Source organism: Coregonus lavaretus (assembly GCF_964263955.1).
Source record: "Coregonus lavaretus genome assembly, chromosome: 37".
Classification (NCBI taxonomy): Eukaryota; Metazoa; Chordata; class Actinopteri; order Salmoniformes; family Salmonidae; genus Coregonus; species Coregonus lavaretus.
The window spans coordinates 24284506-24295625 of NC_140024.1; the positions used below are offsets into that span (position 1 = coordinate 24284506).

Here is an 11120-nt window from a genome sequence, read left to right on the forward strand (position 1 = left end):
TGGGGAGACAGACTGACAGACTCAACCTCGGTGGAAAAGCTTTAAAATGTAGAAACCAGGAGAAACTAAGGAAAAGACCTATAAACAGTGTTTTGACCTTAAAGCCTGTACTATAACACTGCTATTTATAGTATCCAAAGAAAAAACAAACCAAAGACTTGTTTTGACCTGCTTTAAAAACTCTGTTCTGGCATTCTACCCAATCACTGGTCTCACAGCTTTAATACCTCCCGCCCACTGTCCTTATCTTTGACTGGTCGGTTTGAGGGAGGGCCTCTGGATGGACGTTTAATCAGCCTATCAGCTGTGTGGGTTCTGACCAGTGGATGGAGATCCTGTGGGACGGGCCAATCAGCTTTGAGGAGGAATCTTACAGGAGCCACTGGAATGTTCAGCAGCCATTTGGATTGGTCAGAGTTTCTGTCTGTGAGGACAAACAGACATTTGATTGGTCAGAGTTTTCTGTCCGTCAGTAAACCCCAGACACTCCAGGTAGAAGCTGCCATAAACTGATCTAGGTTCATATTACCTTGCCCCCAATCTTATCACTAACCATTAGAAGGATGAAAGAAATACTGTTTCTGACCCAGGATCAGTGATTAGGGGCTACTTCTACCTCCTTCACTGGAAGAGCAGACAGGGGAGGGGGGAAATCACCCTAGTAGAGGCTGCTAACCATGACCCATAACCCCTGACCCATTCCGTAGTGCTTTCTTCCTGTACGTGTTGAAACAGTAAAAATGAAAACCAAAGCTTTCTCCACTCCAGGGCAGGTAGCGTAGACTGTATGCAGTTATAATACCAAATCACTTTGACAAAATCACAGCAAGAAGTACAACCAAAGAATAATGTATTATATTTTGTAGCTGTTGTAAATAGTATTTTTAAAGACCTGAGTGTGACTGTTAACACTCTCATCTCCTCCTATCCCTCCATCTCTCCTCTCCTCCTATCCCTCCATCTCTCTCCTCCTATCCCTCCATCTCTCCTCTCCTCCTATCCCTCCATCTCTCCTCTCCTCCTATCCCTCCATCTCTCCTCTCCTCCTATCCCTCCATCTCTCTCCTCCTATCCCTCCATCTCTCCTCTCCTCCTATCCCTCCATCTCTCCTCTCCTCCTATCCCTCCATCTCTCCTCTCCTCCTATCCCTCCATCTCTCCTCTCCTCCTATCCCTCCATCTCTCTCCTTTTATCCCTCCATCTCTCCTCTCCTCCTATCCCTCCATCTCTCCTCTCCTCCTATCCCTCCATCTCTCTCCTCCTATCCCTCCAGCTCTCCTCTCCTCCTATCCCTCCATCTCTCCTCTCTTCCTCTCTCTCCATCTCTCAGTGGTGGAAAAAGTACCCAATTGTCATACTTTAAAAAAGTAAAGATACCTTAATGGAAAAGGAATCGAGTAAAAATGAAAGTCACCCAGTAAAATACTACTTGAGTAAAAGTCTAAAAGTATTTGGTTTGAAATATATTTAAGTATCAAAAGTAAATGTAATTGTAGGAATATTTTCTGTAGGAATGTAGTGAAGTAAAAGTAAAAGTTGTCAAAAATATAAATAGTAAGGTAACGTACAGATACCCCAAAAAACTACTTAAGTAGTACTTTAAAGTATTTTTACTTAAGTACTTACATTTACATTTTAGTCATTTAGCAGACGCTTTTATCCAGAGCGACTTACAGTTAGTGAGTGCATAAATTTTTCATACTTTACACCACTGCCATTTCTCCTCCTCTCATCCTCACCCAGTATCTCTCCTCTCCCTCCATTTCTCCCCTCCATCTCTCCATCTCACCTCAGTGGGTGTGGATGGATGCTATGCATGTCAGCACCAGGAAGAAAGCACTACAGTGGCCTGCTTTCCCAAAGTATGGGTCAAATTGTGTGGGGTTTACTGTCTATGGGCTTGGTTAGCTCCTTTGCTCCTCTCCATGTCTGCGGTACCAGTACTGTCTCTGGGCTGGGAGTGGGGGTATCTCTGCCTCTGTCTGTGGGTTACTGTAGCTCCTCTCCATGTTAATGAGTAATACATCAAATGAAGCAAAGCCAAGCGAGAGCTGCTTCCTCATGTCGAAAAGAAAACAACAAAGAAGAGGATAAAGAAAACTCTAAATGTGTTAAGACCTACTGATATTTTATAGTGTGAACCAAAGATGCTACCTCACTCAATTTCCATTTGTGATTTCTATCACTTTGATGATACCAAAGATAACCAAAGATTTTGTCATTGCACGGCCGACATGAGTGATGTGGATAGAAGGTTTACTGTATGTCCTTATCCTTACACCCCCCCCCCCCCCCCCCCCCCCCTTCTCCTCCCCCTGCTCTGCTTGGTCTCTCTTCATCTCTGCTCTCTAATTATAAAGCTATAGGTAGACATGATACTGAAGCTGTAGACTATGTTACCAAAACAACAAAGATGTTGACAACACTCTAGACATACATGTTAACAACATTCTAGAATGATGTTGACAACCTTTTAGACAGACGTTGACAACGTTCGGGAATGATATGTTGACAACGTTCTAGAATGTTGACAACATTGTACACAGACATGTTGACAACATTCTAGAATGATGTTGACAACGTTCTAGACAGACATGTTGAAAACGTTCTAGAATGATATGTTGACAACATTGAACGTTCTAAAATGACATGTTGACAACGTTCTATACAGACATGTTGACAACCTCTCTAAAACTCCCAGGACGAGTGCCTTGCTTGAACCAAAGTGTTAAACCACTGTTGACCTCTCTATGACCTCTCTGACCTTTGACCTTTTACTCTTTGAATACCTCAGCCTGTAGAGACGGGCCATTACTGAAGACTAAAGGAATATCTCTCACTCTCTCCCTCCTTCTCCTTCTCTCTCTCTCTCTCTCTCTCTCTCTCTCCCTTTTTCTCTTGCTCGCTCTCTCACAAGTGGTGCTTTCGCCAGCTCTACCATGCAATGAAACATACCAAAGGAATTTCTGATCTCCACTCCTGCTGATATACCAAAGCTCTTCTTCTTCTTCTTCTTCTTCTTCTTCTTCTTCTTCTTCTTCTTCTTCTTCTTCTTCTTCTTCTTCTTCTTCTTCTTCTTCTTCTTCTTCTTCTTCTTCTTCTTCTTCTGTCTCCCCAGCCCCCCTCCCTCCCCTCTCCTCCCATCCTCTCTCCTCCCCTTTGAAGGAAGGCCCAGCACTCTGGCCGTGTTTGTCTCTGAATACCTCATAGTGAGACCTCTGTGGTTCTGTGGATAGAGAGTCAAAGTGGGTCAAGGAAGAACTCAACTAGTTTGGTAACTAATGTTGTTATTGTTACTTATTTCAAAAAGCTTTATGGTTCTTATTTATTCTGGACATTTGTTTTGGCAGAAGTGTTCTGTTTAAGGTCGCAGAGGACAAGTTTCAGGGTCTTGAGGTTTGAAACTTGTCTGGATGGAGAGATGAAGTGTACTATTTTGTTATCAGACATTGGGTACTTATTCCGATATTATAATGATGGTAGACTATTGTTTTTTACAGGGTAAAACCAACAACTGCTGTGATAATGTGTTCATATTTTTTAATTTTCTCTTCTTCTGTGTTGTGATGATTTCATTTTAATTTAATTGCGTTTTTGTATTATTGCTTAACCATTGCTTTAATTTATGCCTTAGTAGAAAATCTAGATTTGTATATAGTAGATTTTTTGAGCGAAAACAACCAAAAAAACAACCAAATGAACATTCAGTTTTGTGTTACAGCCTTATAACAGTCTCCTGCTTAGATCAGATGAAGGAGTGGGTTTGTATACTTCTTCTCCTGTATCTCAGCTCCGTCGCTTCATCATGTGTTCTGAACACTGCCAGAGACCACACCATTGCCCTGACAACGGGCTGACACACATCTGACACTACATCCTGTTTCCTATTTAGTGCACTACTTCTGCCCAGAACCCTATGGCTAATCCCTGGATCCCTGTGATCAGGACAACATTGAAAATCAGGATCAGGATTTGGACTAGGGGCTATGTTAGTTTCATATGAATGGAAGATAATGTCAGAAAACCAAGAATTTCTGATTATTCAGGATAAATCACATCTCTACTAACCCAAACCCTATGGCTCTATTCAAAAGTAGTGCACTGTATAGGGTGTCATTTCAGATGCAGACAAAAGTTCTACAGTTGGTACGTACTTTGCTCAACCGCTGTCAAACAAGCAGCAGTGTGTAATGTGTTTTCTATTCTTTTGACTTTTACATTTTTATTTTAATAGTATTAATAATAATAATGAACATCCAAAGATTTCTAAAACAAACCAAAAAGTGGAGAAAAAAAGGAAAAATAAACGATGTAAAATGTTTGAAAAAGCACTGGCATTTGTGAGTTTAGGAGATGTTGAGTTTTGATTTGCCATTCGCAGCACGGGTATAGATGTTAGTAGAAGGCTGTAGGCCGGGGGCTTCTGTAGTCAAGGTTACTCAGCCGTGTAGGAAATGTCCTGTTTAAATGTACAATCTGAAGTGTTGTTTTAAACTAAACCAGGGCTGCAAGTCCTCTCAGTGTTGCTCAACCCAGTCCTCTGGTGCCTGACATTCATACTATAGGGCCAAGCCGAGCTGTAATGTGGTGGCCTGGTTACAAATGTGTGAATCAGGTATTGGACCACCAACCATTTCACATATTAGGTCTATTCCAACACTTGCACTCCTCTTTCAACTAAGTCAACTAATCATAAAGCCCTTGACTAGTTGAATCAGGTGTGTTAGTGTTGGAATACATCAGATATATGAAATAGTTGGTCCCTGAGGACTGATCTGAGTCACTTTGCTGTCTGATACACAGAGTGAGGTGGGTGGAGTTAGGGGGTGGGTGGAGTTAGTGGTGGGATGGGTGGGGTCTGGGCGGGGCAGCAGGCCTTCCAGGGGTGGGGTCACAGAGCTTGTTCTGAACTGCATCTCAAATTAAATCCTATTCCATATAGGTGATGTAGTGCATTAGGTAGGGAATATGGTGTGATGAAGTGCCCTATATAGGGATTAGGGTGTGATTTGAAACACAGGCCTCTTATTCATAATATTGTGTCTCTGCCGCCTAGCTCCACCCCGTGTCTGTTGTTTGGTGCAAACTCGTGTAATGACAATGAGCAAAGTCTAATAAACCTACTAAGAAACTTGTGTGTGTATATGGGTGGGACAGCACTTCTCTGGTCTGTGTGTGTGTGTGGTCAGTGAACTCAGTTTAGCAGCTTTAAGCTGTTTAGTGCTCATCTAATTTCTCAGTAGTGTGGCCTTCCTTCTTAGAACAGGCCCTGTTACAATGGATCCTGACACAGTTAAGTGGAGTCCAGATGTTTTAGCTTTCAGCCCTCTGTTACTTTCTCTTGCATTCAATCTCCACAGGCCATACAGTTCAATGGGAATAGCCCTGCAGACAAGAGTAGTTACATTGTAGAACTAGACAGGCTGTGTGTGTGAGTATGTGTGTGTGAGTATGTGTGGGTGTGTGTGTGTGTGTGTGTGTGTGGTTTGTGTGTGTGTGTGTGTGTGGTGTGTATGTGCATGCGCCATGCTTGCGTGCATATATTTGTCTGTCTGTCTGTGTGTGTGTTTCTGTGTGCTTCTGTACATGTGTGTGTTACTGTGTGTGTCCCAAATCATGCTGAGTCTCATCACAGTACTGCAGCGCCTGAGACAATCAGACGTTTGGGCAAATCTGAGGTGGTACCCTATTCCCTACAAAAGTAGTGTGCTAAAGGCAATAGGGTGTCATTTTAAATGTGAAAACACTAATACAATAAAGGGGGGTGAGCCCCTCACTGGGGGGTAGGTTTGCAAAAAAATCCCTGGTTTACCTGAAATCACAGTTGGAGGTTACCCGGAATCGGGAGGAAATAAAGCAGGAAATCCGGAATCCTCCAACCAGGACTTCTGGAAAACCAGGGAATTTATTGAAAGTTCCAGGAATTTTGTAACCTTTCTTGGGGCCTCTTCCAGAGATGACTCATATATTATAAAGAGTTCTGGAAGGTTTTGTTGAACAAAAAAAATACCTAAACCAACTCGCTGACATTTATTTCCAAAGAGAACCCAGTAGTTGTTTCTGCATTTTCCAGTTCACACTGAGTTGTTCTGGTGTAAACCAGCCAGTGACAGGCGTCCATTGTTCTTTTTTCCATCTATCCTTCCTCTGAAGCCGTCTGTCCTTCATATCAATCATCATAGTCTCTAGTTGTGTTTCTGTGTGTGATGGGCTAGAGGGATGTTGGGCTAGGTGTCACTCTCTCAGGCTCGTATAGAGGTGCACAGTTCTTGGCCCATATTCACAAAGCGTCTCACAGTAGGCGTGCTGATCTAGGATCATTTTTTCCCTTTGAATCCTAATAAATCAGTGGGGAGACTTTCTCCTAGATCAGTACTCCTACTCTAAGACACTTTGTCCTCATGGGCCACAGTATCTCATAGCTTGATTGGTTTTATCATATAGGTTCTAATACTCTTGGCTTTGCTGCTGCTCTCTCAGTGCTGTGCAACATCTGCTGTGTTTGCTAAACAAAACAAACATTGGAATACAAATAATAAAGAGAAGCAAGTAATGATGTCATCCAGCTTTAGTTTTTCAGTGTTCAAATTTAACCTTTTCTGCAGTCACTAAAAAGTAGAAAATAAACAGTTGGAATTGCAGCATCTGACTCGTGTCATTTCCTTCACTATTGATGTTAGACTCAAAAGTGTATTTCATATGTATGTAGTAGATACAATTTGTTTTGAACTGCAACTGGCACCTACCCCCCACATGTTCTTTTAAATGCCCACTGATACACTGCACTTCTACTCTTCCACCACTAGGTTGCAACATAACACAGTATAACTCAGTCACCTGCAGAGGGATTCCTCCAGCTGATACAGTATGTTGTTCTACTGAGGTCTCTTTGTGTTGTCATCATCACAGATCATACAGGGTTTCCTTTGTTCCAAGCATGTCAAATGAGGCAAAACTGACCCTTTAAAATGTGTTTTCTGTTTATTTAATTGAATGTCCCACCCATCCAGACTGTAGGACAGGTTGTATAGAGAATGGATCAGGGAGTGGAGACAGACATGCCATAGTTGCATAACAGGTTATCTGTCAGTAGCATTTGTTTTGGAATCACACATGCGTGCGAACACACACGCACAACCATCAAGATAGTTTCAATGATGACCTTCAAGAGCAAGCAGCTTATAGGTCAACAAGTTTGAGTGCAATAATGAAATACACTACATGACCAAAAGTATGTGGACACCTGCTCGTCGAACATCTCCTTCCAAAATCATGAGCATTAATATGGAGTTGGTCCCCCCTTTGCTGCTATAACAACCTCCACTCTTCTGGGAAGGCTTTCCACTAGATGTTGGAACATTGCTGCGGGGACTTGCTTCCATTCAGCCTCAAGAGCATTAGTGAGGTCGGGCACTGATGTTGGGCAATTAGGCCTGGCTCGCAGTTGGCGTTCCAATTCATCCCAAAGGTGCTCGATAGGGTTGAGGTCAGGGCTCTGTGCAGGTCAGTCAAGTTCTTTCACACCGATCTCGACAAACCATTTCTGTATGGACCTCGCTTTGCGCACGGGGGTATTGTCATGCTGAAACAGGAAAGGGCCATCCCCAAACTTTTGCCACGAATTTGGAAGCACAGAATCATCAAACTCCCGACAAACAGTTCTTGTGCTGACGTTGCTTCCAGAGGCAGTTTGGAAATCGGTAGTGAATGTTGCTTCAGCACTTGGCGGTCCTGTTCTGTGAGCTTGTGTGGCCTACCACTTCAAGGCTGAGAAGTTGTTGCTCCTAGACGTTTCCACTTCACAATAACAGCACTTACAGTTGAGCGGGGCAGCTCTAGCAGGGCATACATTTGACGAAGTGACGTGTTGGAAAGGTGGCATCCTATGACGTTACCACGTTGAAAGTCACTGAGCTCTCCAGTAAGGCCATTCTACTGACAATGTTTGTCTATGGAGATTGCATGGCTGTGTGCTCAATTTAATACACCTGTCAACAACAGATGTGGCTGAAATAGCCAAATCCACTAATTTGAAGGGGTGTCCACATACTTTTGTATATAAAGTGTAGCAAGGAAGCCACCCTTTGTCATTTTGAACTGACAGCGACCTCTATTTCTCAGGCTGGGTCAAGGACTCCACCTAGTTGTTGTGTTACGTTATGACAGCACTGCAGTGGTAGGATTTATTGTTGCTCTGAATTTATTGTTGCTCTGAGTGGATCTATGACCATTTTTCCTCTGTGAGCAATACATGGTTAACAATATTACTCAAAATGATCAATAGTGAGCACTGAGTAATAAATAAAACATCCCTAATCTTATTATATGCCTACTGAGAGCTGGTGGCCTGGATTCCTGTTGTCATTATTGACCGATTCAATGTTTTCACTTTCAAAGACAATCAAAGCACTGATTACTATTCACAGTTCAAACAAAGAACATCTCAAATTTGAATTGTCAAAGTGCTACAATATTATCACACTTTTCATCTGGCCTATGCTGCGTTCACGTGCTGTTAGAGTTATCAGAAGTTCCTAGTCACTTCGCAGTCGATCCTCCAAATCAGCATTACAAGTGGGAAACTCTGAGAAAATTGCCTCCTGAGTTAGCGACGTTGTGACGTTTCACCAATGACCTTTTATCTTGTCAACCAAAAAAGGACAACTACAATATGGGTAAAATGTAGCTACTTTGACCATATTGTCAATGTTCAACAATTTAAACAAGCCAGCTAACTTTATTATAAACAACGTTAGCTCGCTGGAAACAGCAGAGGGTGCACCCCCCTATCCACATCGACGGGACCGCAGTGGAGAAGGTGGAAAGCTTCAAGTTCCTTGGCGTACCCATCACTGACAAACTGAAATGGTCCACCCATGCAGACAGTGTGGTGAAGAAGGTGCAACAGAGCCTCTTCAACCTCAGGAGGCAGAAGAAATTTGGCTTGGCACCTAAAACCCTCACAAACTTTTACAGATGCACAATTGAGAGCATCCTGTCGGGCTGTATCAGTGCCTGGTACGGCAACTGCACCACCCGCAACCGCAGGGCTCTCAGAGGGTGGTGCGGTCTGCCGAACCCATTTCCGGGGGCAAACTACCCACCCTCCAAGACACCTACAGCACCCGATGTCACAGGAAGGCCAAAAAGATCATCAAGGAGATCAACCACCCGAGCCACTGCCTGTTCACCCAGGCTATCATCCAGAAGGCGAGGTCAGTACAGGTGCATCAAAGCTGGGACTGAGAGAATTAAAAACAGCTTCTATCTCAAGGCCATCAGACTGTTAAATAGCCACCACTAGCACATTAGAGGCCTCTGCTGCCTATTGAAATCACTGGCCACTTTAAGAAATGGAACACTCATCACTTTAATAATGTTTACATATCTGGCACTCATATATCTCATATGTATATACTGTATTCTATTCTATAATTTTCTACTGTATCTTAGTCCATGCTGCTCTGTCATTGCTTGTCCATATATGTATATATTCTTAAATTCCATTCCTTACTAGATTTGTGTGTATTGGGTATATGTTGTGAAATTGTTAGATATTACTTGTTAGATATTACTGCACCATTGGAGCTAGAACACAAGCATTTCGCTACACCCGCAATAACATCTGCTAAACACCTGTATGTGACAAATAACATTTGATTTGATTTATCAAGCTAGCTAAAATCTGCTAATCATATTGGTTGAAGAATTATTCAGACCAAAAAGCACATTAATAAAATGAACTCATATTTCCGACATCACAACTACGAAATATAAAACTCAGAGGAGCAACACGTGAACGCATCACTAATCTGTATCTGAACAAAATGTTCACATAAAAAATAATACACGTGCAGACGTGAACGCGCATTCAATCCACCATCCAATCAAAGCAGAGCAGTGGCCGTCCCGCTACAATGTATCAATCATGGCCTGAGGTACCCTTACACATAGTTATATTGTTACTTTGAACCGTGTTTTAGTGTATGGTATTTGTTGTCATCTTGACACATTGTCAAACTGTAACCAAAAAGTTTAGAGATCACGGTTGCTATCGCAGCAGGTTCACTCGAGGGCAGATACAGGAAAGTGGTCTAGCTGTTGTTGGGACACGTGACTCAGAAAAGACTGCGCTGATCTGTTTTGACAAGGGGACATTGGTAGAGAGAGGGGAAGGGGGAAAGAGCACACAAAATCGTTTATGGATAAGAAAGAGCACAAAATATAATTTTGTTGCGAACGGTATGCGCCTGTACTGTGTTATCGAGTTGGACGAAGTTAGCTAGCCAGCGAACCGTTGTTTTGGAGGAATAAAAAATCTCGCTAACCGCTGCAACGAGTTGGGAAATAGATGGTCAGCTTTGTTTTCTGACAAACTTTTGATATGAGAGAAAGCTAACCAACAATAACTAGGTAACTGACAAGGGATGTGGCTACTTTACCTCACTATGTTCCAAGACGACAAGTGGAGCCGATGCTTCTGGACAACACAACGTTTAGCTATCTAGCTAACGTTGGCTGTTTTTCAGAATGATCCGTTGAACGAGGTCTGTCCTCTAGACTCGAGCCCACTGTTAGCTGAGGTGGATCACTCTAGCTACCTGCGCGTGGGGGTTGGGGTGTTTGTTTGAGAAGGTTGTCATCAGATCAGATGCCTGTGTGTTGTTTGCTTGGTCAGCTAGCTAAAGCCACGTTAGCTAAGCCAAGTAGGTGAGGTTACAGTAGCACAACAAGCTGAAAGAGAGAGATGCTTCGTGACGGGACTACTGCTGTGGTTTTGGTGGTGGAATTTGAGACGTTTATTTTTGGGGGGTAGACAGTCAGGTTGTCAGCTCAATGCCTTGTTGGCTAACTAGGTGGTTGACAAACCAATAGCTCGGAGCTAATCTATCGTTTGACGGTCAGATTTAGCTAGCTAGCTCAACTGTACGTTGGCCAGTTAACAGTGCGACTCGATGGACCTGTACAGTAGCAGTTTGCTAACAAAGCGTTGCTTTGTCAGGTAGGGGGCGATTGGCAGCATACAGGCTACCCAGCTGGTATTGTTGCTTAATGCAGTAAGTCAGCAATCCTTTGGAAGATTTGGATCCACACATTCAGACACACATCATTATATTGC

General features: G+C 42.9%; 1 protein-coding gene across 1 annotated transcript; it reads right to left on the reverse strand.

The window, feature by feature from the left end:
* Positions 1–26: 26 nt before the first annotated feature.
* LOC311111644 (uncharacterized protein) lies at positions 27–10531 on the reverse strand. The gene is made up of 3 exons (XM_084154423.1): positions 10444–10531; positions 2957–3227; positions 27–424 (listed from the first exon to the last, which is right to left on the reverse strand). Exons 2-3 carry the CDS (start codon positions 3207–3209, stop codon positions 213–215), a joined length of 465 nt encoding a protein of 154 aa, XP_084010549.1. The 5' UTR covers positions 3210–3227; positions 10444–10531; the 3' UTR covers positions 27–212.
* Between the last annotated feature and the right edge of the window lie 589 nt (positions 10532–11120).